Source organism: Sceloporus undulatus, chromosome 9, assembly GCF_019175285.1.
Source record: "Sceloporus undulatus isolate JIND9_A2432 ecotype Alabama chromosome 9, SceUnd_v1.1, whole genome shotgun sequence".
NCBI classification, from domain to species: Eukaryota; Metazoa; Chordata; class Lepidosauria; order Squamata; family Phrynosomatidae; genus Sceloporus; species Sceloporus undulatus.
In genome coordinates this window covers 15,449,335-15,474,323 of record NC_056530.1, presented here as the reverse complement: position 1 = coordinate 15,474,323, position 24,989 = coordinate 15,449,335, and the positions used below count along the sequence as shown (strand labels likewise).

Genomic DNA, 24,989 nt, shown 5'->3' with positions numbered 1-24,989 from the left:
GGAAGGAAGGAAGGAAGGAAGGAAGGAAGGAAGGAAGGAAGGAAGGAAGGAAGGAAGGAGGGTGGCTGAGGTGGGGGGGGGGGCGAGGTAGCCAGCACCCACCTGGGAGGGAAGGAACACTGGCGGCAGTGGCAGAAACCCCCTGGCGAGCCCCCTCCACAGCTGACAGATGCCTCCACTGTTGCTTCTGCTTCTGCTTCTTTTCTGGCCCAGGAGGGCAAGGTCTGGGCCTGGCTGGATGCCTGGCTGGAGAAGCCCACCGTTGGTCCTTCTGATGTCCTTGGATGTCCGTTGCCCAGCATCTTCTGCTGCTGGTGCAAAATGTACTTCTTTCCATGTCTTTCAAAGCACAACCTAAAGAGGGGATGATTAATGGAGTTAGCAGACCATCCCCTGCAGTCCAGGGACAACTTTCTTAGCACTGCAAGCGCCTACCTCCCAGTGGCAAGAGGTTCCAGGGAGGCATATGGGAGAAGAAAGAAGGCTGAGGCCCAGTGAATTGTCTTTCTGCCATGGACCAACAGAGCCCTGAGGGAGGCACTCAGAAGCCTGCTTGCAGGCTGAGGTCCATCTGTGGCCGAACTCGCATCCAGCACAGCCTGCTGGTCACAGGGCTCCCCTTTCACACCAAGGCAGGGCTGCCCTATGGCCACCGCTAGGCCAGCACTGGGGCACTGCCTTCCTCTAGCACAGAGGCAGGAAAAGCTGGAAGCCCCTCGTCCCTTCTCTCAGGCCATTCCCAATGCCTCCCTGCCAGGCCCAGTGCAGTCTCCTGGGGGTCCAGGCATCCCACTTGCTCCACCATTTCCATGGGCAACCTTCTCAGAGTCAAGAGGGAGGCACTGCAGGGAGCCGGTCAGATCAGGAGCCTTGAGCTTGCCCCCCCCCCCACCCCCTCCTAACCCCAAACACACCCCTCCACTCCCCCCCTCTCTCACACACGAATGAACTCCCCCCTTTGGCTCCAGAGAGCCCTTGGAAGACCCCAAAGAGCAAGGGAGGCTGACCTCTCCTGCTGGGGGTCTCACAGAGGAGCCTCTCTTGGGCATCAGGCCCCTGAACTCAGGTTGGCAAGTGACCCCCACCCGCGCCCCAAGGCATGGCAAGGGGCTGATCACTAGCCCTCCCTCTGCTCCTGGGAAGGGGGCGGCAGGGAGACCCTCCAAGAGCCAAGACCCAGGAAGGAGGGCTCCGCGCCCCCCCCCCCCCCCCCCCCCGCCAGCCTCAGGGATCAGCGGGGCCCTCCCTCAACCCGGGAAGCTCACGGCCGCGAACCTCCTCAGTCGTGGAGGCCGTTCCCGCTACCGAGAGCCACGGGGCTCCCGCCCAGAGAGATGTTCCGCCACCGCCGTTCCCCGGGAGATCCGGAAAGAGTGTCCCTCCGCGGCCTCTGGGGGCTACGCAAAAGGGGGGGGGGGGGGGGGGGGGGGTTTGGCATCCCTCCATCCCTCAGCCCCCCCCGCGCCGCTGCGAGGCCAGGCTGCACTTCCAGGCGCCCCCTTCGGCCGGTGCCCCTCCGGCGCCCCGTGGCCAGCCATTGGTCCTTGACTCGGGGGCGGCGGCCGGAGCAGCAGTTGGCTAAGCGCCCCCGCCCTCCCCCCGGGGCCAGAGCAGCGCCAGGCGGACGGAGGCAAGGCTCCCTCGGAGAAGGGCAGCCGGACGGACTGACGGAGGGAGCCACGGAGGCCGGGGGAGCTGTTCCCGGGCGGGAAAGGACCCTCGACAGGAACGCCGCGGACTCCCGCCGTCCCTTCCCTTCCCGAGGCAGCCCTGTCCGGAGCCAGACTTACCTCCTCCGGGGAAGCGAGCGAGGGGGGTTCCGTTTCTCTCGCGGCCGCCACAGGGGAGCCCCCTTCCCCTCCAGCGGAGGGAGAGCCTTCGAGGGGCCGGTCGGGGACTCTGCCGTCCCTATCCCGGCCGGCTCCGTCCAAGGGCAGTCCCGGCGCCTCAGACCGGTCGGGGGCGTCTCCCTCCGCCGGGGCGCCCTATGGAGGCGCGGTGGCGGCTGCCAGTGGCGGCTGTGGGAGCCAATGGGGCGCGCGTGGGGGAGTGGCCGCGCGTGGGGCTGAGCTGGCCCTCTAAAGCCGCCCCGCCGCCGCCGAGGGCCCCAGTGAGAGCCGCCGCGCGGAGGAGCGCCAGCCAGCCCCAGCCCCAGCCCCAGCCCCGGAGCCGGCCATGGCCGCCGCGGCCCAGTACCTGCCCCGCGGAAGCCCGCTCCTGCCGCCGGAGTCGGAGCGCCTGCACCCGGGGGCCGCCTACCGCGAGGTCCAGAAGATGATGCACCACGAGTACCTGCAGGGCCTGGCCGCCGCGCCGGGACACCCGCTGGGCAGCCTCCCGCACCACCAGTGGCTCCAGGGCTCCGCCACCACCGGGGACTGGGGCGGCGGCGGCGGAGGAGCCGGAGGAGTGACCCACCTGGAGCAGGGCAAAGGCGGAGGCGGCGGCCCGCGCGGGGACCTCGAGGGCAGCGGCCACGGCGGAGGCTTCCACTCGCGCTCGCACCTGCTCCATCCGCACCAGCACCAGCACCAGCAGCACCAGCACCAGCCGGCGGGCTCGGGCGGAGGGGTCGGCGGGGTAGGCGCCTGGGCCCAGGGCAGCCCCGGGGCGGCGTCGGGGGCGGCCTCGGGGTCGCACCACTTGGGAGGCTGCCCCTCGGCCCTCTCCCCGACGGCGGCCGGCGGGCACCAGGCGGCGGCGGCGGCGCTGCTCTACTCGCAGGCGGCCTACCCTGCGGGGTGCCTCGGAGGGATGCTGGGCAGCGCCCAGGCCTCGCCGCTCCACCTGCCGCCCCACCATCACCACCCCCACCACCATCCCCCGCACTGCGAGGCCGAGGCCCCCGGGGCCCACCTGGAGGGCCACCACCAGCACCACCACCAGCACCACCAGCACCAACACCATCATCCCCAGGCGCAGCTGCAGGGCCTGGCGGTGGCTCCGTCGGGGGCGTCGTCGGGGCCCGGGGATCCCTCGGCGGGTCTCTCGGACGAGGAGGCGCCCAGCTCGGACGACCTGGAGCAGTTCGCCAAGCAGTTCAAGCAGCGGCGGATCAAGCTGGGCTTCACGCAGGCCGACGTGGGGCTGGCGCTGGGGACCCTCTACGGGAACGTCTTCTCGCAGACCACCATCTGCCGCTTCGAGGCCCTGCAGCTGAGCTTCAAGAACATGTGCAAACTCAAGCCGCTGCTCAACAAGTGGCTGGAGGAGACCGACGCCGGCAGCGGGAGCCCCGCGGGGCTGGACAAGATCGCGGCCCAGGGGCGCAAGCGCAAGAAGCGCACCTCCATCGAGGTCGGGGTCAAGGGGGCTCTGGAGAGCCACTTCCTCAAGTGCCCCAAGCCCTCCGCCCACGAGATCGCCTCACTGGCCGAGGCCCTCCAGCTCGAGAAGGAGGTCGTCCGCGTCTGGTTCTGCAACCGGCGCCAGAAGGAGAAGCGCATGACCCCCAACGGCCCCGGAGCAGCCCCCCACGGACCCCTGGAAGAGTACGCGCAGGCGCACACGGGCGAGGCCGCCCCCTCCCCGCCGCCCCGCCGCCCCCTCGCCCTTGCCCTCCCCTTGGCCCTCCAGAGCCCCCCCGGACAATGACCCCCTCCCCACCGGACAGAGCCCCCCCTCCTCCTCCTCCTCCTGCCCGCCTCCTCCGTTTCTAACAAGGGAAAGGGAAGAGGACCCTCCGCCGCCTATTTATTTGTGCCTACGGGAAGACCCCCGCCCGACCACCGGAGACCAGGAGACCGACGGTTTGAGCGCCGCCCGGCGGGAGCCCCCTGATCCTCCGGGAGACCGAGAGGGAGGGAGGGAGGTGGGGGTCCGAGGGGGCTGCCTTCCTTTCCCAAAGAGAGTTCCGGCGGCGCCCCTCCGGCCGGACTGACAGCCAAAGACCCCCGCCTCTCCCGCCGCAGCCCCGGCAGGGAGCCCGTCGGGCGGGGCCTCGTGTCCATTGGCCCCCGAGGCCCCTCCGCTGGTCACGGGCCCCTTTCTATTTATGTTACAGCCACTATTTTATTACTCGCATAAAACATTTATTACCCAGAAGGCGCTCGCCTCGTGTCTTTCCTCCGCTCCCTTTTGGGCCGGGAAGGGCGCAGGGTCCGGCTTTCTTTTTGTTTGGGGGGGGGCTCTTCCCGGTTTGATTTTTGATTTGATTTCTATGCCTCCTTTGCTCCAGAAAGGGACCCAAGGCGGCTCACAAATCAAAATTCTTACTACAATTAAAATTTAAAGATCAGCTAAAACCAATATAACATTACAAACATTAAAACCACAGTAAAACCCACCCCAGAATATAACAAACACCTCCCTCCCGATGTAAAAGCCATCCCATGGTTACACACTAAAAGCCTGGACCCCATCCTTTTTGCTTCCCGGAGAAAGGCGGGGGGGGGGGCAGCCTTGCTTCTGGGCGAAGGGCATTCCGGGGGCAAGGAGCAGCGAAAGCTTTACAAACTTCCCAACTAAAAACAGAATACATTACATGTCAAAAGGTGACCAAAGGAGGCATAGATTGCACAGATCTAAACAATGCAGAGGGCAAGATGGGAGGGAGACCATGAATATTTGGGTTAGTGATATATATGGCCATAATGGAATGCTTAAAACTTGCTTGAAAAGAAAAGTCTTTCCGTGCAAAGCTTAGGGCAGAGTTCTCTAAAACTAGCCTCTGTCCGGCGGAGACCACTCTGCCTCCGCGGCTGAAGGGGGGCTGGGATCGGGGCCGGGGGGTCGAGCAGGTACAGGCTTTTCCTCCCGGGACCCTCCCCAAGAGACCAGCCCAGCTTCCCCGGCGGGGAAAGGTGCTTTAAAGTCTGGGGTGTCATTTATTCTCGTTGTTGTCACTTCCGACTTAGCCTCATCTTGGCCGAATGTGCTCAAAGGGGGCTTGTCTTTGCCTTCTCTGAGGCTGAGAGTATGTGATTTGCCCAAAGCCACCCAGAGAGCCCAGCCGGGGTTCTTCCCCTGGACTCCCGGCCCAACTCTCAAGTGACGACACCGTTCTGGCTGCATTGTTGATTCACATGGAAATAGCATGGTTTGAGCGTAGGACTCTGAGCCCTGGGTTCAAATCCCCGCTCAGCCTTGGAAATCTTCCCGGTGGCCTTGGGGGATAAGTCACACACTCTCAGCCTCAGGAGAAGGCGAGAGCAAACCTCTCCGGTCATATAATGCCTAAGCTGGAAATGACGGAAGGCACATAACCACAATAGCAATCATGAACTGAGATGGAAATCTGGTGTCAATTAAAAGTCATAAATGCATAACTATAGAATAGATTAATTGAGGATGACAACAGAGGACACTAACAACAACAGGATGGCTAGGATAGTCAAATGAAAATGAGAAATCCTCCATCTCTTTGGCTAAGGTCCTTTGGGGAGACTGTGAAGCAGAGAGTCACCAAAAGGCCTGATGGAGGGAGGCTTTGGCAGAATGGCTGACCCTTGGCCAAATGGCTCTTTGGGTCTTTCTTTGACTGGCCACCAGTCCAAGAATGGACATCCCCTGGAGGCCCCAGAATGGCCCCAAAGGCCACTTTTTCTTCCACAGCCCCCTAAAAAACTGCCCCCCGGGGGGGGGGGGTCCTGGGGACTCTGGACTTCTTTCCCTTGACTATTTTGACACTGCAATGCCCTGCCGCCCAAAATCTTGCCCAGTTTCCCAATTTTCATTCTGAGTGTTAAAATCAAATTTAAAATCCAACAATTCATATAGATACAGCGGAGAGCCTTAAAGAAGCAAACAAACAGATTCCAGGTGATGATCCTCTTAAGGATCTTATCTGCAATGTCTAACTTAATTTTTTAATCATTTTAATTACTTTAAACAATTACTTTTTAAATGTCAAGACACTCCTTTGCTTGGCTGTAAAAAGGCAGTTGGTGAAAGGAGGCCCTGGGGCCGAGAGTGCCATCGCCAGCCCCGCTGCCTTTGGGGGAAGGGGTCCCCTTGCGTCTCTTCCCTTTGGAAGGCAGGCAGGGGATGCTGGGATGCCGGTCTGCCCCTGCCCCTTATGCTTAGGGTCATGTCCAGTCTGTGTCCTTCAGGGAAGAGTCTGCCTTCCCAGGCCGGTGGGGATGAGAACTCTGCTCCCTTGAAGCCCCGGCGGCAGGAACCTCGGATGTTGCTGTTGTCCGCCTTCGAATCCTGAGGTGGTTCTGGCCCTTCCGGCGGGGGGGGGGGCGATGGCTGAGAGAGTGTGACTTGCCTAAGGTCACCTATTGGTCTTCAGAGCCTGATATTGCCCTAATAACTAGAGAAGCGTCTCTGCTGGCCACCCCTTTTGCAAAGCCCTGCTTGCTTTGGCCCTAAGGCCTGAAGGTCTCGTGGAGGTCAGTCGGTTCCTCCTGGGGACCCGGAGCCCCTTCCTTCCCTCCCTGGCTTCCTCCCAGGGCCAGGGTGGGCCTCTGCAGCTGTGAGGCTTGGCGTTGCTGCGGTTTCCCCACCGGATGGGCCTCCGCCCAGACCTTGCCTAAAGGCGGAGGACAAAGCGGCCGAAGAGGAAGGGGCATGGAGCACTTGGCCTTCTCTCTTTCTCCCTTGGCCTCTTTCATTTTGCTTTTTATCCAGCATTCAAGGGCACAGCAGCTCCAGAAGGAGCCCCGAAGTCAGCCAGAATTGCATTAAGGTGACCCTTCAAACAGAAGCGGAGGGTGACTAAAAGCAACAGATAGAGTGGCACCGATTCACGCAACGGAGGCCACACGAGGGCAGCTGCAGGGGCGCCAGGGGCGCCCTCCCTCCTGCCTCCCTTCACAGAAGATGGCAGCCAAAGGCGAAGAAGCCTCCCCTTCCTCCTCCTCCGGGGGGGGATCCCGGCTGGGGAGCGGCCAAAGAAGGGTTGATGCCCAGGAGCCACGGGGGGAGCGGGAGGGAAGGCAGGCGAAGGAGGCAGCGGCGGCTGCTGGCTCTGGCTGCGTCCCAACCCTCCCCTGCAAGCCCAGCTCTTCATTCGGCTAATTAAACGGTGTCCGACCGCGCAGGGCGAGCGTTCCTGGCCCGGACCAAAGCGGGGTTGGGATCCATCTCCCAAAGAGAATGGAGGGAAGGGAGAGGGCTCTCTGTCGGAGCCAGGCTTGGGGGGGGGGGGGGAGCGGAGGGCTCTCCCCAAAGGAAAGCACTGCTGGATAGACTCCTGGAGAAGTCTAGAAACTGTAAAGCAGAGCCCCCAAATCCTGACTCAATGTCCCTTAACTCTTCACAAAAAGGGAGAGTGGTCAAAGGCCATCCTGGGAGAGCCCCAAAGAGGCTCCTCTGCTCTGTCCTTCGGCCCCACTTCCAGCCCTTGGTTGCTTGGGCAAAACATGGCAGAGGGCTGTGGGGCTCCGTGTTTGTGTGGCTTTGCTCAGCCCCTCTTCATCTAGCCAGCATTTAATTTTGTAACTTCTCTGGCATCGCTTTCCCCTTCTCCACTTTATGCCCAGGTCAGGTCCAAATCCTTGATTTAGGTCCCAAATCTTGCTCTCAAGTTATACATGGGGCCGACTTATACCCGATTCTCTGCGCCAGCTCCTCTTATGGGGGCATAAAAAGAGATCCGGTCCTGCAGGGAAGCAAGGGGTCTCCTCACGAAGGGCTGGGGAGGGAGGGGGCAATGGCCGCCAGTGGCCCAGAGCCCCTCCTGGCCCCCTGAGAAGCGCCCAGGAGCAAGCCATGGAACACTGGCGCCCCCTGATGGCCATCCAAGGCAGAACCTCCTAAGAAGCACCCCACTGACCCCAGTGCAACCAACAGGAACCAGTCAGCCTGCCAGTGCTCTCCAAAGACTCCTGTCCTGAGTGGCCATGGGGCAGGGGTTTCTGCCTCCCTGTCCAAGGACATAGAGGCCTCGTCCAGTAGGAGTCCTTTTAGACCGCAACCTTCATCATCCTTCACCATCGAAGGGCCTCATGCAACTCTCCCAGTCCGTCGGCTCTTCCCAGAATGGAACTGCCTCCCCCCCCCCAGAAACACATGGGACTTTACCTTCCCCAAAGAGACTTCTGCACTAGAAAGCCCACTAAAGCTTGGGGGAAGGAGAGGAACCGGGGGGAGGAAGGCTGATTTTAACAAGAGATCCAGACCCACTCCTGCTCCCCCTCCCCCAGAGCCATGTGGGTCGGAGGGATAGATCATGGTGACTGGCCCAATATTTGGCCAAATGGCCTCCCTGCAAACATTCTGAGATCTAAAGTAGACCAGACAGAAAGTGTGGCATTTCAGACTCAGCAGCTCAGGTTCTGCAGTTCCCATCCAAGGTCTGGAGGGAAGCTCCCTTTCTCTGCCAGATTCATGAAGGGTGGGGGGAGAGCAAGTCAAAAAGGAGAGTCCCAGACACCCCCACCACAAATTCATTCCCCTTGAAGAGTCTGACAAGAAGTATTAGCACCAGAGATTTATTCTGAAAAGCAGAGAAGGGCTTTCTTTGCACAGTGTAAACACAGGACTGGCCTTCCTCCGTGGGGCACAGAGAGCATCCTCCTCTGCCACTCACACCCCATTCCTCACACGGCCGGGAGGGAAGTCAGCGCTTCCGCTTGAACTGGAATTTGTAAATGGCAGGTTGGTTGACCGTCTCCTTCTTCACCTTCACTTTCTGTGTCTTGTCCTGAAAGAAAAGGAAAGGAAGGGGGGCATTTGTTCAGTAAGGCAAGCCCCCTCTCCAGCTTCTCACTGCTTCTGCAGCCACCTTTTTCGGTTGCCAGAGCCCACCCTCAAAGCCACTGCAAGATCGACAGCTGCCCAAACCCAAAAGCAAAGCCCAGTGAGAAAAGCACCATGCGCCCTTCTCACCAAGAGATCCTTCTGGGTCTGGAGCTTTTGAGTGATGACAAACATTTTCCGCTCCCGTTCAATGCGCTGCCTCAGTAGGTCATACTGACTCTTTCTCTGGCGGGCTAATTTCTAGAGAGAGACAGAGAGAGAAAGAAAACAAAGGTTTTGACTATTCCAGAGAAGACTCCTGCCAAGGACAACCCTGCAACCTGAAGAGTGATTCAGGCCCATCGGGTGAAGACAGGCAGGGCCTCCTCAGTGGCTGCTCTCTGGGAGGCAGAGAGAGGCCTTTCGCTGGTCTTTCAAAGGAGTTGTGCAAGCATGATGAACTTTTCATTTTTGCCTTTGAAATCTACGTTGTTCAAAATCAGTGATATTTCTAACAGGAGACTTAAGCAACAGTATGATGATGATGAAGGTTGGTTATAGCTATATATTAATCTGCCTGAGTGACCTTGGGTCCCTCTTTGAGGAAAAGAGATATGAAAAAACATTCCTGATTGTTTCTCTTTCTTCGTAAGGCTTCCTTGCAAATTTAGGGGTAGCTTGGCGGAGCGGGGGGAGGGGGGTCCTCCTCAGCTGCCAAACTCCCCAGGGAGCCACAGCACCCCCTTCACTCCCTGCTGGGTGTCCATGGGAGGTAATTTCCAGAGAGTTCTGCTTCCCAGCAGCCCCAGATTTTCCTGAATGGGGGACATTCATGGCGAGGCTGCATGGTTTGAGCATTGGACTACAACTCGGGAAAAGAGCATTTGAACCCTCCACTTGGCCACAGAAACCCATTGCATTACCTTGAGCAAGTCCCACTCTCTTAAGCCCCAGGAGAAGTAACCTCCCAGCAAACAAATCTTGCCAAGACAAATTCCTGACAGGGTTGCCTTAGCATCACTGTGCAGCGGAAATGACTCGAAGGCACAAAACAACAAACAACAACAACAACACAAGGCTGGCAGCCAGGAACCCAGGGTTGTCTTTCCCACTGGAATATATGCGGGGGGGGGGGGGTGGGGGGGGCAGTCTCTTCCGCCAGGCCTGGCTCTATGCCAGTCATGGGGGGGGGGAGGTTACTTTTCCCGTGACATCCAGGCTTGCCAACCCTGGGGCGGCTGAGAGCACAGTGGTGGAGGCTTCACTGCAGCAGGTGTGAGCTAATTAGCACCCTTCCAATGATACAGATCCCAACTTGTCCACTGGCAGAAGCCAAGCATGACTCAATTCTCCTGGAAAAGGAGAAAACTCACTGGCCCGAACTTGCCTGGGGACTCCGCTATGAGGGTGGGGCCCTGTCTCTCGTCTCCTCAACCGATCTGGGCCACCGCCACATTCCTCTTCCACCGCCACTGCCAAAAGTGTGTCTCCCATCTGGCTGCTCAACCCAGATTGAGCCTGATGTCAGGAGCCCTCCCTCCTTCACGCCTCCATCCGCCACCCAGATGGGGAGGCAGAGCCAGGCTGCTTCCTGCCCAGCCATGGGGTTTCCCGCCAGGCTGCTCCAGGGAGAGTGTCCCAAGCCAGCCCAAGACACTTTGGATGATAACAGTGATCTCCATGCATGACTGCCCATGTGCCTGCTGTTCCTGATCAGCTAGGGTATTTTAAATGTTATTAGCATTTGGAACAGAAGGAGCTGAGAGACTATCACAGCACTCTGCTGCACCTTCCCTGGTCTCTGGGGCTCTACACATGCCCTCCTCCCTCCTTGGCAATGCAAAAGAGAATTAAAGTGCTGCGCCTGCACAGAGGTACTCAGTTTAACTGCTCAGACAGAAGCAGAGAAGCACAATGTGACATTCAGCAGCAGACCTGTAACTGGGCTGGGGTGATTGTCCCCTGAATGGGTTCCTTCTTCAGTGTTTCAAGAGTTGGCCGGTTGTAGATTCTGTCCACCAGTTCAGGTGCCGTGTTCAGATGGGTGGCAATGTCAAACTCTTGCACTGGCAAAAAGAAAGGCTTTGGTGGCTATAGCATTCTAGACCTGTTCTTCCTCCAAAACCTCAACGATGAAGGGACAAAACCACCCCAGACTCAATGACTTGAAAAGGCCAGCAAGGGCAATCTGCATTACGTACAAGAAACATTAATCTCCCCGCTACTCATTCTCTTCCTCCCCATCCCAGCCAACAAATGGCTGTAGCACTGTCCCCTAGGGCTTTCACAGGTTTTAGGATGCATGCAGGGGGCTAGCATGCACCACCCACCGACCCCTGCCCTGCCCTGCGATCCAGATCCAACCAGCCACCCACAGCCCCACCTTCCTTCTTGGTATCAAAAAAGAAGGTATGCTTGTTGGGCTGCTTTCCTTCCGCCTCCAGAAGATGGAGCTCTGACTTCAGTCTTTCAATTTTCTAGGACCAAAAAAAGAGAAAGAAAAAAGTATCTGCAAGAAGCGTTTGCTGAGAATCTTTGCATGGCACAGAAATGAATATAGAAGATTCATAGAAGGAGCAGAGAGCTTGGAGGGACCTGCTCAGTTCTGCACACAGAAGACTTCACCAGGTCCAACGTTGGTTCCCCCTTCCCAGGTGAAACAGCCACCAAGAGAGCAAACTTAAGAATGGTCTCCATTCCTACGCTCTCCCTGAAAGTCAGTGGCGGTGAGACTCAAGGGATCCATATGCCAGAGCATCCCACAAACACTTTCTCAGTGTCCAGTGGATGGCATGAGGACTGGCGTTCCCCAGGGGTGAGGCAGTCCCTGGAACAGTCTGCCTTGCTCTCTGCTACCAATGAAAAGTCCCCACCCAACACAGTAATAGCAAGGACATTTCTATACCGCTTATCAGTGCACTGAAGCACTCTCTAAATGGTTTACAATGTGTAAGCTAATTGCCCCCAACAAGCTGGGTATTCATTCTAGCGACATCTGAAGGATGCAAGCCTAAGTTGAGCTTGAGCCCTTGGCTGGTATTGAACTTGCAACCTGTGGTTTCATGATTGAGTGGCTGCAGTACAAGCATTTAACCACAGTGCCACCAGAGCTCTTACAACATCCAGCAATTCATAAGAACTTTGGTAGTGGTGCTGCTCCCCCAATGGTAGTACAACCCCTTTATGAGCCCAGACCAGAAGTCACAAACCAGCATGCAACTTTTCCAGAACTCTTCTGCAATTGGAGTATGCCAGGGAAAATAGTGGGGGATAAGTGCAGATGGAGTAGCCATGGGGCCTGCGTGTAGCCAAAGGTGGGGAGAGTGAGAGGAGTCTGCAGGTGCCCCAGTTTAACCCACACTTCCTCTGGCATTTATGTCAGAGAGCAAGAGGCACTGGGGGGGCAGCACACAACCCCCCCATAAAACCCAGGAACAACAGCTGCAAACTCTGCCCCATCTGGAGACTGAGCATGCTCTGACCTTAACTTCCGCTACTCGCTTCATTTCGATGTACTTCAGGTCTTGGGTCTTCATCAGTTTCTGCTGCTCTGGGGTAGTTTCCTCTTCCTGCGGCTTAATCATGTGCATGCCATCCTAGCGCCAGGGGGAAGACAACAGGGCAGGGAGCTTGGAGTGAAGAGGCCCTTTGGCAGCCCGGCAAAGGTTAATGTGGGCCTCCCCCAGGGAGAACAGAGAGTTGGTGAGGGTGATGCAAGTACACAAGGGCCAGTGGCAGGAGACCAGCAGCCCTCCTCCAAATTGGCCAAAGAAGGGCTGGTTTGAGGGAAAGTCCAGCCCAGGGAGGGGTTGCTGGTGGGGGAGGGAGGGAGGGCAGCTGGTCAAAGCAGCTGGAAAAATGGGGGGAGGAAAGGATGAGGAAGAGACCTGGCATGACCTGAGTCAACTGAGAAGCCAAAATGAAACACTGATGATGTCTATGAATGTTAGCTATTGCTTATTTAAAGCCCAGTGCCCCAGAAAGAGGAGGGGAGCATGCCATGACACTGACCCGTCCAGGACAGATGTGTGCATGCGCGTGTGGGGCTTGGCAATGCCTGCTCAGGCAGGGAGAAGGAAAGCACTCTCCACCTTGGAGGCTCACACTGCCATGAAGTCCCATCAAGAGAAAGCGCTCAGGGGCTATGAGAGGTTGTCTTTCACCTCAGCTTTGCAAACCTGTCATAGCAGATGCCCCCAAGTGCAAAACGTTGTTGAAAAGAACTTGCTCCTGTCATCCATCCAGAGCAAGTGATTGGAGTCCATGGTTCTTCCCCGCGAGAAGGAAAGGCAGAGGGGCATCCGTGGCAGCCACCAAGCCCACGGTCAAGCCCTACCAGCCCCACGGAGCGGCCGGACCCTCACCTGCAGCTGCACCCGGGTCATTTTGAAGTAGAACTCGTCCGGGTTCTTCTCCTGGGCCTTCCGCCGAAGGGCCTGCAGGGCCTTCTGCTTCCGGTGGTAGTCACTGAAAGGCAGGCAAGCAAAACGGGGCACCGCCTTTACGGACCCCTCCGCAAAGACAGGCCCAGTCCCGGGGAGCCCCCATCCCCCTGCCCTTTGCTCTTTGCCTGGGTCCCCGCAGGGCCAGCCCCTGCCTGCGCTGCCATGCCCCAGGCCCACACAGGAACCGGGGAGAAAGGGAGGCCTGGGATAAGGCAGTCCCCCACTCTCTCCAGGGAGGGCGGCGGCCCTTCGGGACTCACTTGGCGCGGAGCTTGTAGTCCTTCTTCTTCTCGAGGATGCCCAGGTGCTTCCGAGAGGACAGCTATGGAAAGACAGGGGGAGGAGAAGAGGAGAGCGAGCGTGGGCACCCGAGCCTTAAAGCCCCGCTTCCCGAGGGGCAGCCACTCCCTCCCTGCATCTCTCCTGACCTGGGCCCTTTCGCGATGCTGGCGCTGCCCGGCCTTGGCCGCCTTCTGGAACGCCGCCGCCATGCTGGGTCCGGGCAGAGGCTCACTTCCGGCGCGGGAGGCCGCCTTCCTTCCGGCCCCAGTCAGGACCACGCCCCCAGCCACGCCCCCTCGAGCGCTTCCGGTCCTTGCCTTGGCCACGCCCCCTCCTCCCTCCTTCGGGGCGGCGCCTCTTCCTTGCGCCTTTCGCGGCGGAGTCCGCTCTGTCCCTCACTCCGCCCGCGAAGGCGCCCACGGAGGGCCACGGAAGGGGCCACTGAGGTGAGGGGGACGGAGCGAGGGAGGGAGCGGCCTTCGGGATCGGGGCCTCCCTTCCGACGGAGGGGCCTCTGGGGAGGGGCTGGGGTTTCCTACCCGGGAAAGGCGGGGGGCGAGGCCGAGGGGCCACGGCCGGGACCCCGGGCGCCCCTCCCTCCCATTCTCCCTGCCCTCCACGGAGGCTCCGCTGCTGCTGCTCCTTCTCCTGCCTCTTTGGCCTCCTTCTTTCCTTCCTCTCCCATCCCCTCCTTTGTCTGCCCCCGGCTCTCCTTCCTCAGAGACCCAGCGCCGCCAGAAGGCCAGCCTCTCGGGAGGCCAAAGGCCCAGGCCCCTTCCTTCCTTCTCTATTTGGGGCCATTCTTTTCCCCTCGGGCAGAGGAAGGGGGCTGCCCCAACCCTCGCTGATGTCCCACAAGAAGCCCCTCTTCCTGCCTCCGGAGGAGGAGACCCCCCCAAGAGCCTCCCCCCGCTTTGCTCCTTCCCCACAGAACCCAAGACCCACGGCAGGCAGGCAGGCAGGGAGGGAGGCCCCTTTGGGGCCCTGAGACTCCGGTGGGGGGGTCTCTGTGGGAGCCAGGATCCTTGGCTCCACTGACCAGCCCTCCCCTCCCTTTCTCTGACCAAAGGGCCTTAAAAAGCCCCCCGAGAAGCGGCTCCCCAGAGACCCTTCCCTTGGGCCAGGTAACATATTGGGGGGGGGGGGAGAGTGGGGAGAAACCCCAGTAGAGAGAGGCCTCTTTGTGCCCAGGAAGGAAAGACCTTGGCTGGACTGGAAGTCCCTCCGTTTTGGGGTGCTCTGGGGTCTGCTGACACCCCTCCTTCCCTCCCCTCCCAGCGGCAGCCCCACTCTGTGGCCCTTGGCCCCACCCCACAGCCTGCCCTTATCGGATCTGCTCCCCAGACAAGAGGAGAGCCAGCCTGACTAATCTCTTTGGGATGCAGCCAGCCTCTCAGTGGATGCCAGCTTGGCACCTTGCCTGGGGGCTGATGCTGGTCCCTCTGCCAAAGCCAGGATCGCTGTTTGGGGCACATGGGGGGCATATTTGGGGCTGAGGGGGCCAAGGCCTCCCTGAGCGGCAGAGGACAGAGCCTGGGATGGGGATCTTCCAGACCTTTTCCCCTTCTCATGGGATAAATCTTTGCATGCAGGGCAACCATCTCCATTTGGGGAGAAGGGAGTGAAGGCGCTGCTCTCCATGTGCCCCATACGTGGTTGTGGGTCTCGCTGGGAAGGAGAAGGAGGGGAGCCCCAGGACTGGAGGTCCCAGCCCTGCTGTGGAAGGCAGGGGTTGCGTGGCCCATGGGGCAGCATGCTATGGCCGTCCACAGGCCGCCTAAGCACTAAGTCGGAGGCACCAAAGTTCACCCTGGCAAAGGAGAGAGAATTGCCTTCCTCTGAAGGCTATCTAAACGTGATGTTTTTTGCCAAAAGAGGGGCACAGGCCGCCTTGGCCATCGGATGCTTCTGGGCAGAGGGCCCAGCTGCAGCCCTAGCAACCTTTGCAAAGACCCTCCTGTCTCCTGCCTGGAAGGGACCAGTTTGGGGGTCTTCAGTCCAGACCCCAAGATTCCTGCAAGATGTGTCTGGGGCCTTTGTCCTGGGCATCTTGCTTTCCATTTGCCCTCCTTCTTTTGTATGTCCAAACTTTGGAAACCCAAGATCAAACCTGGGCATCACTTTACCAACAGAAGTGCCTGCCAGCCATTCCCCCCTCCTTTTCTCTTTCAAAGAGGCAGCTGTTTGACTCATTCATCTCAGCCTCACAAGAGGATACGAAGCCACTCCAGCCACTGGACCCCTTGCCTTCCTCAAGGAAGGCCTGGGTAGGCTGGGCCTAACTTCCGTCTGTCTCCTGCCACACGCAGCCCCTTCAGAGTTGGCTGGTGCCCAGCAGAGCCAAGCTAGCAGCTGCCTCCCTCTGTCTTCCTCTCTCTTTCACACACACATAAACACACGCAGCAGATGCAGTCTGGCATGCATTGTTGCGCAGTCCAGATTTTCCTCTTGCTAAAAGCGTCCAGCCAAAACAAACAGGAACTAATAAAGATCACAGCGATAACTGAGCTCAGGAAAGCAAGGAGTGCTGGCTGCTGGGAATCATGGCAGCACATGGCGGTACAGGATGGTGGTGGCCCCCAGTCCTCTGGTATCTGCCCTCAGAAGGGCGGCAGCCTCTGGACCAAGCCTAGAACTTTGTTTGGGGTGGGGGGTCCCTCCATTGTTCCAAGTGTGGTCAACTCCTTGCCTTGTATTCAGTGCCAGGGCCCAGCCTGAAAGAGGACAGTGTAAAGGTAGCATTGGGGGAGAGGCTCAAAGAGCATGCAGGGAGTCTCAGATTACCCCCCCCCCATAAAAAAACTAAAGCTGCATTTCGTTAATAGCTAGAGAAACCCAGTCAGTTGGTCCCCAAAAGTGACAAAAATCACCAAGCTTTCCTTCCTTCCTTGTCCTGCAAAAGGCAACAGCTGCCACCTGGACCTCTCTGGGCTCCTGCTGAATGCGTGGCATCTCTCGGACTAAAAATACCAGCCCCAGATTAGAGAGTCTTTAGTCGGGGGGTCTCCCTGGTGCTCTCTGCCTCTCACAGGGAGTATGTGTTCAGATAATATCCAAGGCAGCTGACCCACTACCCCCCCAGCACACACACACATGCATTCTCTCACTCAGGCGCTGTGCCCACATGAGCATCTGGCTGCCCTTTCCCTCTCATGATCTTCAGCGGATGCCGTCCTGTTCATTTTAGGCCTGGATTGTGCAGAGACCAAAAATAGGCCAGGCAATTGGGGGGGGGGGTTGCCCCACCCCTCCTTCAGTCCTCAAATTTTGCATTTTGACCACATGTGCAGGATCTGTGCCACTGTGCGTAGGGCAGGGTGTGTGGGATCCCTTGGAGGAGGAGAGAGCAGTACTCTTAGAAATGGGGAGGAGGACCCTCACCCATCTCTCCAGGGAAGGGGGCCTCATCGTGCCCCCTCTCCTCTCTGCTGGCTAGGTTTGGCTCAGAAGGTCTTGTTTCACTGGGAGAGGAGAGGTGAGCCTTGTGCTCCCCCCCATGACTGTCCACCAACTGAAAGCTGAATATTGGTGACCTGATGTATTGCTTTGTCAGCCACGAAATGTGTGTATTTGTAAAGGTCACACTGTCGAAAAATGACCCGTACTTGGGCAGGAATGTATGCTTGTGTGCACACACTCAGCTTGGCTTGCAGCAACATGGAGAAAAGGCAGCGAGGGGTGTGTGTCGAGCATTCTGCTGTACAGCCTGTCCCTCCTGCCTTCCCCCTTCAGGGGCCTTCCTTCTGTCAAGGGGGCATCCAGTAGCAGTGGGGATGGCGGGCAGGCGGAAGAAGGGCTTCTACTGCTGGCATAGCCAGCCCCCCCCCCCCCCCCCCCCCCGCCAGTCAGCATTCCTGCAGCCACCGCTGCTGCTCTCATCTGCTCCTCTTGTGGGGAGAGCAGGGCCTGGCAGCCCCAGGGATGTTTACCTCACCCTGAAAAAATGCTCCATTACAGAGGAAATGGTCTGGAAGGAATTGCTGGTGTCTCCTTGAACCGCAGCAGGAGCAGAGGGAGGCTGTCTGTTCACCCCAGTCAGGGATGAGTCCCTCTCTGGTGTTGGTGCCACTGAAGGCTGGGTCCCAGGGAAGGGAAGGGTGGCTTGGCATTGGGTCTCAGGAACAGCAGACAGACATGGGGCTCAAAGGGTCTCTGAGTCTCCAGCTCTTCTTGCTTGGGAGCCACTGGGGGAACCTTGGAGTGGATTCACCACCTGCCTGCACTCAGGACTAACCCGGGTTTGAGCCAGCTTTTGGGGTTGGACTGGAGCCTCATGTGGGAGCCAGCTCAGGGATTTCCAGTCAGCCATAGGTGCTAATGGTAGGAGGTTGGCACTGGGTAGTGCCCAGAAAGAACTGTTATCTTGGACTTCCTGGACCTGGCCACCCATCCTGCGTTACCCCCAGAGTGGAGACCCTGGGGACCTCATTGCTACTTCTGTAAGAGGAGAGTGACTGGGGAGCCATGTGGTCCTCCTGGGGGCTAGGAGGCTCAGTGGGGCTCCCTTCCTCTTCTGGGCCCCTGGAGCTTCTTGCTTCCTTTTTCAGGAGAGAGGGGAGGCAGGCTTTTGGCAGAGTGGAACGTATGGGCTCCAGGCAGCTTGGCTTCCAGGTGCTGCCCTCTGGGCTTGTGAATGACCCAGGCAGATACTGGTATGCCTTCTGTGTGTGTGAAGCACAGCCGACTGTTGCAGATGGAGTTTCAGAGAGGCCACTATTCTTGGGACCCCCTTCAGCATGTCTGACCCGCCCATCCTGCTGGCCCAATGGGCTCCTGGGGCATATGCTGATTCTAGGGGCTTTGCTCCAGAGCAGTGCCACCTGAGCATCAGGGTTTCCCCACAGTCCTGGGGCCCCTCTGCCCAGGCTCCCATCCCAGGGTGCAAAAGAGGCTCTGTGCATCCTGCTCTCTTCCTTGCTGAGAAGAAAGTGCAGGGATCCCCGGCTTATTTGTAACCACTACTGGCATGGCCCCTGTGCTACTCTGGATGGGACAAGCCAAAAGGTTTATGGTCCTTCTGGGCAGCTTCTGTCCCCTTGTTCTCAATGTGTCTGCTGTTGCTTGGTTTGGGCAGAGCCCGGGTTTAGGCCATTGTAGTGGTCCCAAAGGGTCATGGCATGTGTGTGTGTTTGGCAAGGAGAGTTCCTCCAAATGACACTTCATTCCCTTTGCCCACTCAGAGCCTGGCATGGATCTGGGTTGCTTTCTGGATTGGGGGGTGTCCTTGCGAAGAGGAATTGGCTAGAAGGGAGCTGTGGTCTCCAGGGGGAGATGGGTTTGCACTTGGCCTCCTGCTAGGGCCATAATTGGCACCAGATGGGGCAGGCAGAGAGCGAGCAGCTCTCTCTACCCCCACCCCACCCGGCTCTTGCGGGGGTCTGGAAAATTTCAGCTGTGCCAAGGGAAATCCAATCCAGCACTCCTGCTCTGGCTCTGATGGGACGAGAAGGGGCTTATGGCTCCCCTCTGGCTCTTGAGCAGCCCCCACCTCAGCTGACAGTTGGGAGCTTTTGCTGTCCAAAAACAAAAGAGGGAGGCAGGGAGGGGGGGACAAAGAGGCAACAGAGGAACTGCCTTTCTCCTCTGGCCATTAGGACAGAAACCCAAAGATTGGCTGCCTGACTGTGGCTTCTGGTGCCCTTCACTTTGGGGGAGGAGAGGGGTCGAAGATGCAGCCCCTTCCTCTCTTCACGGACCGTTTCATCCCTCCCAATCTCCGCATGCAGTGGTCTCGGCCTCTCTTGGTCTCGCCCTGGAACAATGGTGTTCCCACTCCCCCTAGGGAGACCCGCAGCTGCTGGGACCCCTTCTGTCTCCTCATCCTCTGCTGTGGGGTACCCCATTTTCCTCCCCTGCCCCCACCCCCTTTCTGAGGTGAGCTCTCTGGAGAAAGAGGAGCCCCCAGGACAACCAGTGAGAGGGATGCTTTTTCTTTGGAGAAGACCCTTTCTTTCTTTCTTTCTTTCTTTCTTTCTTTCTTTCTTTCTTTCTTTCTTTCCCTCTCCGACAACTCCTTTTTTTATGGGAGGATTGCAACATCACAGGGCTCAGCCTCTCCTCTCATCCTGCAGAATGTTCCCAAAAATGGCGAGGCAGGAAGAGGCGCCAGGCTTGGCCCCCTCCTCTCTTGGACACTGGGTTGCGGGGAGGTGGGCCACTGAGGCGGGGGGACTTGCGGATCCTCTTAGATGCTATTAAATTTAAGACAGTTCTGCTGTGGTCATAACTATTATTAACAGATCGCTACCACCTCCTTGCACTCATACATTAGCGCAGCCCTGTCAAGCACTCTATCAACCAGGAAGATGCCTCCTTGGCCTGCGGCAGTTGTCCACCCAGTTCAAAGCGAGGCACGGGTTTCCTGGGACCGTTGTTTGAGAGGGGGGTTGTGCGTGTCCCCCTAACTGGGATGGAACCTTCTCCCACCACACACAATGGTGCCCAGGGTTCTTTCCCCAGTGGGGCCACACACTTCCTGCAAGGGGGGAGGTCTCTTCTCAGGCAGGATTTTCTCCAAGAAGCAAAACAAAGTTCCAGAGACACCCCCCCCCCTCTGTGCCAGCCCAAGGGATTTCAGAGGAAGGGGTGCCTCTAAGGCAAAGAACAGAAGAAGGACAGGGCTCCCCAATGAGCTTTTGCCATGGTCTGCCTGGGGGAAGGGGTGCCTTCACAACCCCAGAAGGACCCCAAAGGCCTCCAAGAGGACACTGGGCCCCAAAGTGCCTCTTCTATCCCTCCTCCTGCTGCTCCCTGGGCTGGGCATTGGTGGCTCCGGGGCCCCAGAGGGAACATCCAGAGGCACTGTGCCAAGGCTTCTGCACATTCCACTCCCCCCCAACACACATAGAGACACATTGGGGGACCCCCAAATGTCCTGGCAGGGAGTCTTGCAGAGCCCCCTGAGAGCTGGGGTTCTCATCCTGGCAGCTTCATCTCTGGGGCCTAGCTTCCACCTTCAGGCCTCTGGCTGGCAGGACTGTGACTTGGGGGGCATAGGCACACACTCTCCTCTGGCCCCGGCTAACTACCTGCCTCCCCGAATGAGCTCTCTGCCTCCCCTCCCTTTCCCCCAAGGCTTCAGAAAGGATTTTAGATGCTGGAATTTCCTGGAAGCCTCATGATAAGGGAGGAGGGCAGAGGAAGCGGCAGTGGATCTCCTCCCCCCAGGAGAGCTAGTCTAGGCTTGCCACAGCTGCTCTGGGGAGAAGAGGGGGCTGTGTTGATCTGTGCCTCCTTTGTTCCAGATCTACAAGGAAGAGAAGAGGGCTCCTCCCCCACCCAGCCTAAACCCCCTCCTTCCTGCCCCCTCCCTCTACAAATGGGTTTGGGAGGCTTTTTCTGATAGGTAGCCCCTGTAGGGAGGGGACGCTTTGCAGAGGGGAACAGGGGCCTCAGCTATGGTCCCTAACCACAAGGAAGACCGTGGAGTGTGCCTCCGGAGGCATCCCGACTGGAAACGCGTCCTGGGGGCAGCTGGAGGTGGCCTGGGCCAGCAGACGTGGGGTAGAGGTGGTTGGTTTTATGCCTGGCTAGACCAAGGGCCACTGAGGGAGGCACATGAAGCCCCCCCAAGTAGTTGCAACAATAACAGCCCCCCCCACTACGTACTTCATATGTGCACATAATGGAAAAAGAAGGAACCCACCCAGAGTGGAGCCCCTCTTGCTCCCAGGACGCTCTAAGAGATTGTGACCAGAGGGGTGGGGGGATTTCCATCTTTGCCCTGATGCTGGCATTGGGAGGGCCCTGAACCTGACCACGGTCCTGATCCTGGTGCCCCTCCTTTGACGATGCTCTTCTCCTCTTCCTCTCACCAGGAAAGCCACCAAGATGTCAGAGGGATTTGACTGCATTGGCTGCAAGGAGTCCCTCTACGGGCGCAAGTACATCCAGGGGGAGGAAGGGCCCTTCTGCATCCCCTGCTACGACACCCACTTTGCCAACACCTGCGATGAGTGCAAGGAGCCCATTGGCCATGACTGCCGGGTGAGTGGGATCACCACTGGCAGACAGGGTTGGGATTGGGGAGGCAATGCTCTCTTCATGACCTCCCCTTCACTCCGGGGCATAGTGGCCTCTGTTGGATAAAAGGGGTGTCTGTGTTGGGGGAAGGGGGTAGCATGAAGGCACTCACTGGTTTATCCGCACCAGGGTCCTATCTTTGCAAGGGGGCTTCTTTCCCCCTACCCAGCAGCTCCCTCTCCTTCCTCCAGCAGGAGGATGATGTGACCCCCTCTGTCCCAGTCTTGCCCCTGTGGGTTGTGCAGGTGTGTGAGGAGGTCTTTCAGGGAGACAGTTTGTGCCCTTCCTCTTGCTGGCTGGCCCTGAGAGCCCCCCTCCCAGCACAAGGGGAGGGTAGCACTCAGGACCCCAGGCAAAGAGGAGGGACGGCCAAGGCCCCCTCCCTTGGCCACTGACCGCCCTGCACTGCTTTTGCTGATAGTGCCTCAAAGCGGTGGCATGAACTGGGCTCTCCCTACGGTCAATTCTCTCCCTTCTGGATGCTCAGCCCCCTTTCTGTCAGGGCTCCCTTCGGCCCCTTCCCCAATGCTAGAGAACAGCTAGCCCGCTTGGGAAGACTGGGCCTGCCAGACCAATGGCCTGCTGCCTCCTGGTTGGTCACTGGTTGGGTGTGTGTGTATTTCAGCTGGTGTTGCCTTCTAGGCCGAGGGTCCTGGGGGCTAGGGGGCAACTGCAACCTGTTCCTGACCTCCCACCATGTCTCACCCTGGCCAGGAGCTGTACTACGAGGACAGGCACTACCATGAGGGCTGCTTCCGGTGCTTCCGGTGTGGCCGCTCTCTCGCTGAGGAGCCCTTCACCTGCCAGGGGGAAGAACTGCTCTGCAACGACTGCTACTGCCGGGAGTTCTCCTCCCAGTGCGTCGCCTGCCAGCAAGTAGTCATGCCAGGTGTGCCACTCCTCATCCCCCCATGCCAAGACAGCTCACTCACTCTCCCCTTGGGGAAGGGATCAGGCCATCAGTCTTGTGGTTGGGGGGGAGCCTTCCTGCCCTCCTACCTGACCAGTCCCCCCTTTCCTGGCAGGCTCCCGGAAGCTGGAGTACAGCGGACAGACATGGCATGAGCACTGCTTCCTCTGCAGCAGCTGCCAGCAGCCCATTGGCTCACGCTCCTTTGTCCCTGACCAGAAGGACTACTACTGTGTCCCCTGTTATGAGAGCAAGTTCGCCCCCCGCTGCACCCACTGCAAGAAGGTGGGGCTGGCTTGGGGGTAGGCAAGGGAGCATGGGGAGAGGGCTGGAGGCCAGAAAGGAGAAGGAGGGGGGGGAGGGAGGGTTTGTGTGGAGCCTGCCAGTGCCAGCCATGCCAATATTGCTCCCACAGTCGCTGACCAAGGGTGGCGTGACTTATCGGGATGAGCCCTGGCACAAGGAATGCTTTGTGTGCACGGGGTGCCGGAGCCCCCTGGCCGGGCAGCAGTTCACCTCTCAGGAAGAGCAGCCCTTCTGCCTCACCTGCTTTGGGAGCCTCTATGCCAAGAAGTGCAGCGCTTGCTCCAAGCCCATCACTGGTGAGCAGCAGAAGGGAGCCCGGCACTGTGGGCACAGAGAGGGGCAGGCTGGGCGGTGGGGAGGGAAGGAGAGAACCTGGCCCTTGCCTGGCCCTGCGGCCTGAAGGGAGCTGCTCCCTCAGTCCCTCTTCTCTCCCCACAGGCTTCAGCGGGGGCAAGTATGTCTCATTTGAAGAGCGGCATTGGCACCACCACTGCTTCAGCTGTTCCCGCTGTGCCACCTCCCTGGTGGGGAAGGGCTTCATCCCTGGGAACGAGGAGATCCTGTGCCGCGACTGTGCCAGTGACCTGTGAAAGGTGCCCTGTGGGCTGCTCCGTGTGCCAAAGCCCCCTTCCTGGAACAGCAGGGCACAGAGGCCCCACCCTGCCCATTCCCTGAAGGCATCTTCCTTCCTTCTCTCCATCCTCCAGTGGCCTCCTTCCCCTTCCTCCCAGCTGGAAGCATGTCCAGGAGGCAGCCGCTGCTCCACTGGGAACTCTGCTCTTCTGCTGTGGTGGGCTCTCCCCCATCCAGTCTGACCAGCCAGAGGCCCGCCTCACTGCTGGAGGAATGGGGCACAGGAGAGGGAGAGGGCAGTACGTCTGCCTGTACTGTGTGCCCTGCTGGAGGCCTCTGCCCCTGGTTTCCTAGTTCAGCCCTCCCTTCTAGCCAGCCACAGTGGCAGCAGCAGGTTTCTGGGGTTGGCACCAGCTTGCCCAAGGAGCACCTGCAACCTTCAGGGTGGTTCCTTCCCTGCCCCCTCCACCAATCTCAGTGCCATGGGGCAGCAGGCGCTGGCTCGTCTCTCCTCCACCCATTGCCCACAGAGCTCTCCCTCTGGCCGGGCAGAACTAGCCCTTCACAACTAGGAGGGGGGCACCTTTGCCCTCCAGCCTTTCAGGGGCCACCCTCTGCGTTTTTTTACTCCCAGCTCTGTTTCTCCATCTCAGATTTCCACAGCTGCCTCTATTCTTTAGGCAGAATATTATGCATGTGTCTTTTCATGAACCTGTTTGCTGGTTCCTCAGATGCGTTGCTGTGTGTGGGAGTCTCTTTAGCTCTGCACATTTCCCTCCTATGTGGGATGCTTCTCTTCCACTTTTGTATTCTTCTGGACAGTGTGTGTGTGTGTGTGCGCGCATGTGTGCGTGTCCTTTCTGGCTTTATATAATAAACAATGTTAATGAACCATAGTGATCCTTCCCTTTTCAAGTAGGGCGGGGGAATGAGGAGGGGAGACACTGGGCGCATCTGAGATGCCTTTCTATCACCTGGAGACTGCCAGTTGCCCACCTCCACATTTATGGCTCTCTGAACGTGCTGGATCTGCCTAGAACTTTGCCCTGTTCTGGGTTTTGCTCCACGGCAGCAAAACAGATGCCTTTGCATTTCTCTTCCTCAGATCAGAGTGGAAGGATGGGTCCCCAAAAGCAGGGAATGCCTTCTCCAGCATCACAGGTCTGGTGGGGGGGCGGCTGTGCTCTGGGGCCCCCTCAGAGGCCTTGGCGTGTGCCTTGGGGGGGGGGGGGGAGGCTTGGGCCTCCTGAACATGGAAGCCACTGGCCTCTTTCAGCAACCTCTCAACGCTTGATGAGAAAGGCCCCACACAAGCGTGGCAGACTTTCCTGCCTGTTTGGCCAATTGACTGGTTTTCTGATAGCAGTGGGTAGTGCCAGTGTGTGGGGACTGGGGAGGCATTTTGTTTATTTCCCAGAGATCCCTCTGGCAAAAAGTCCCTCTGGGCAATGGAAAGGGCCTTGCCAAGGAGCAAGCGGGCCTCCTCTCCCGAAACGCTTGGTGCCTCTGGGAGGCTGGCTCCGCTGGCCCTCCTCCCTCCCGTCAGTGGCGTTCTTCTCCAAAAAAGGCAAAAATGGCCAACATCTGGATCCCATCCCAACAGGAGCGGGCCATGATGACTCCCTCTGCCGGCCTGATTTATTGGTGGGGAGGGGAGTGAGGTAATGCTGCAAGGCCGGGAGGCCTGCTCTGGGGCCTGTGGAGCAGGGATGGCCCTGGAGCAGCTTCCTGGGATGCTGTTTAGGGAGAAGCGGGGAGCCCAGGGAGGAGGGGATCGGAGGAGACCTCCCTTCTAGGCAGCCACAGGAGCAGCATCTGGGAGCACA

General features: G+C 58.8%; 3 protein-coding genes across 4 annotated transcripts; 2 read left to right on the top strand and 1 right to left on the bottom strand.

Moving 5' to 3' along the window:
- Positions 1–2,175: 2,175 nt before the first annotated feature.
- On the top strand, positions 2,176–3,594 carry POU3F1 (POU class 3 homeobox 1). The gene has a single exon (XM_042439811.1). It carries the CDS (start codon positions 2,176–2,178, stop codon positions 3,592–3,594), a length of 1,419 nt encoding a protein of 472 aa, XP_042295745.1.
- Positions 3,595–8,362: 4,768 nt separating this feature from the next.
- Positions 8,363–13,655, bottom strand: UTP11 (UTP11 small subunit processome component). Its single transcript, XM_042439675.1, has 8 exons — positions 13,499–13,655; positions 13,331–13,392; positions 12,990–13,092; positions 12,108–12,221; positions 11,009–11,102; positions 10,561–10,691; positions 8,776–8,886; positions 8,363–8,590 (listed from the first exon to the last, which is right to left on the bottom strand). Exons 1-8 carry the CDS (start codon positions 13,559–13,561, stop codon positions 8,507–8,509), a joined length of 762 nt encoding a protein of 253 aa, XP_042295609.1. The 5' UTR covers positions 13,562–13,655; the 3' UTR covers positions 8,363–8,506.
- Positions 13,656–13,658: 3 nt separating this feature from the next.
- On the top strand, positions 13,659–24,055 carry FHL3 (four and a half LIM domains 3). 2 transcript variants are annotated; one of them, XM_042439673.1, is made up of 6 exons: positions 13,659–13,798; positions 21,170–21,338; positions 22,089–22,263; positions 22,400–22,569; positions 22,700–22,886; positions 23,029–24,055. In XM_042439673.1, exons 2-6 carry the CDS (start codon positions 21,183–21,185, stop codon positions 23,178–23,180), a joined length of 840 nt encoding a protein of 279 aa, XP_042295607.1. In that variant the 5' UTR covers positions 13,659–13,798; positions 21,170–21,182; the 3' UTR covers positions 23,181–24,055. The 2 variants fall into 2 exon arrangements, with proteins under 2 accessions (XP_042295607.1, XP_042295608.1); XM_042439674.1 differs by lacking the exon at positions 13,659–13,798 and having other exon boundaries at positions 21,206–21,338; positions 22,000–22,263.
- The last annotated feature ends 934 nt before the right edge of the window (positions 24,056–24,989 follow it).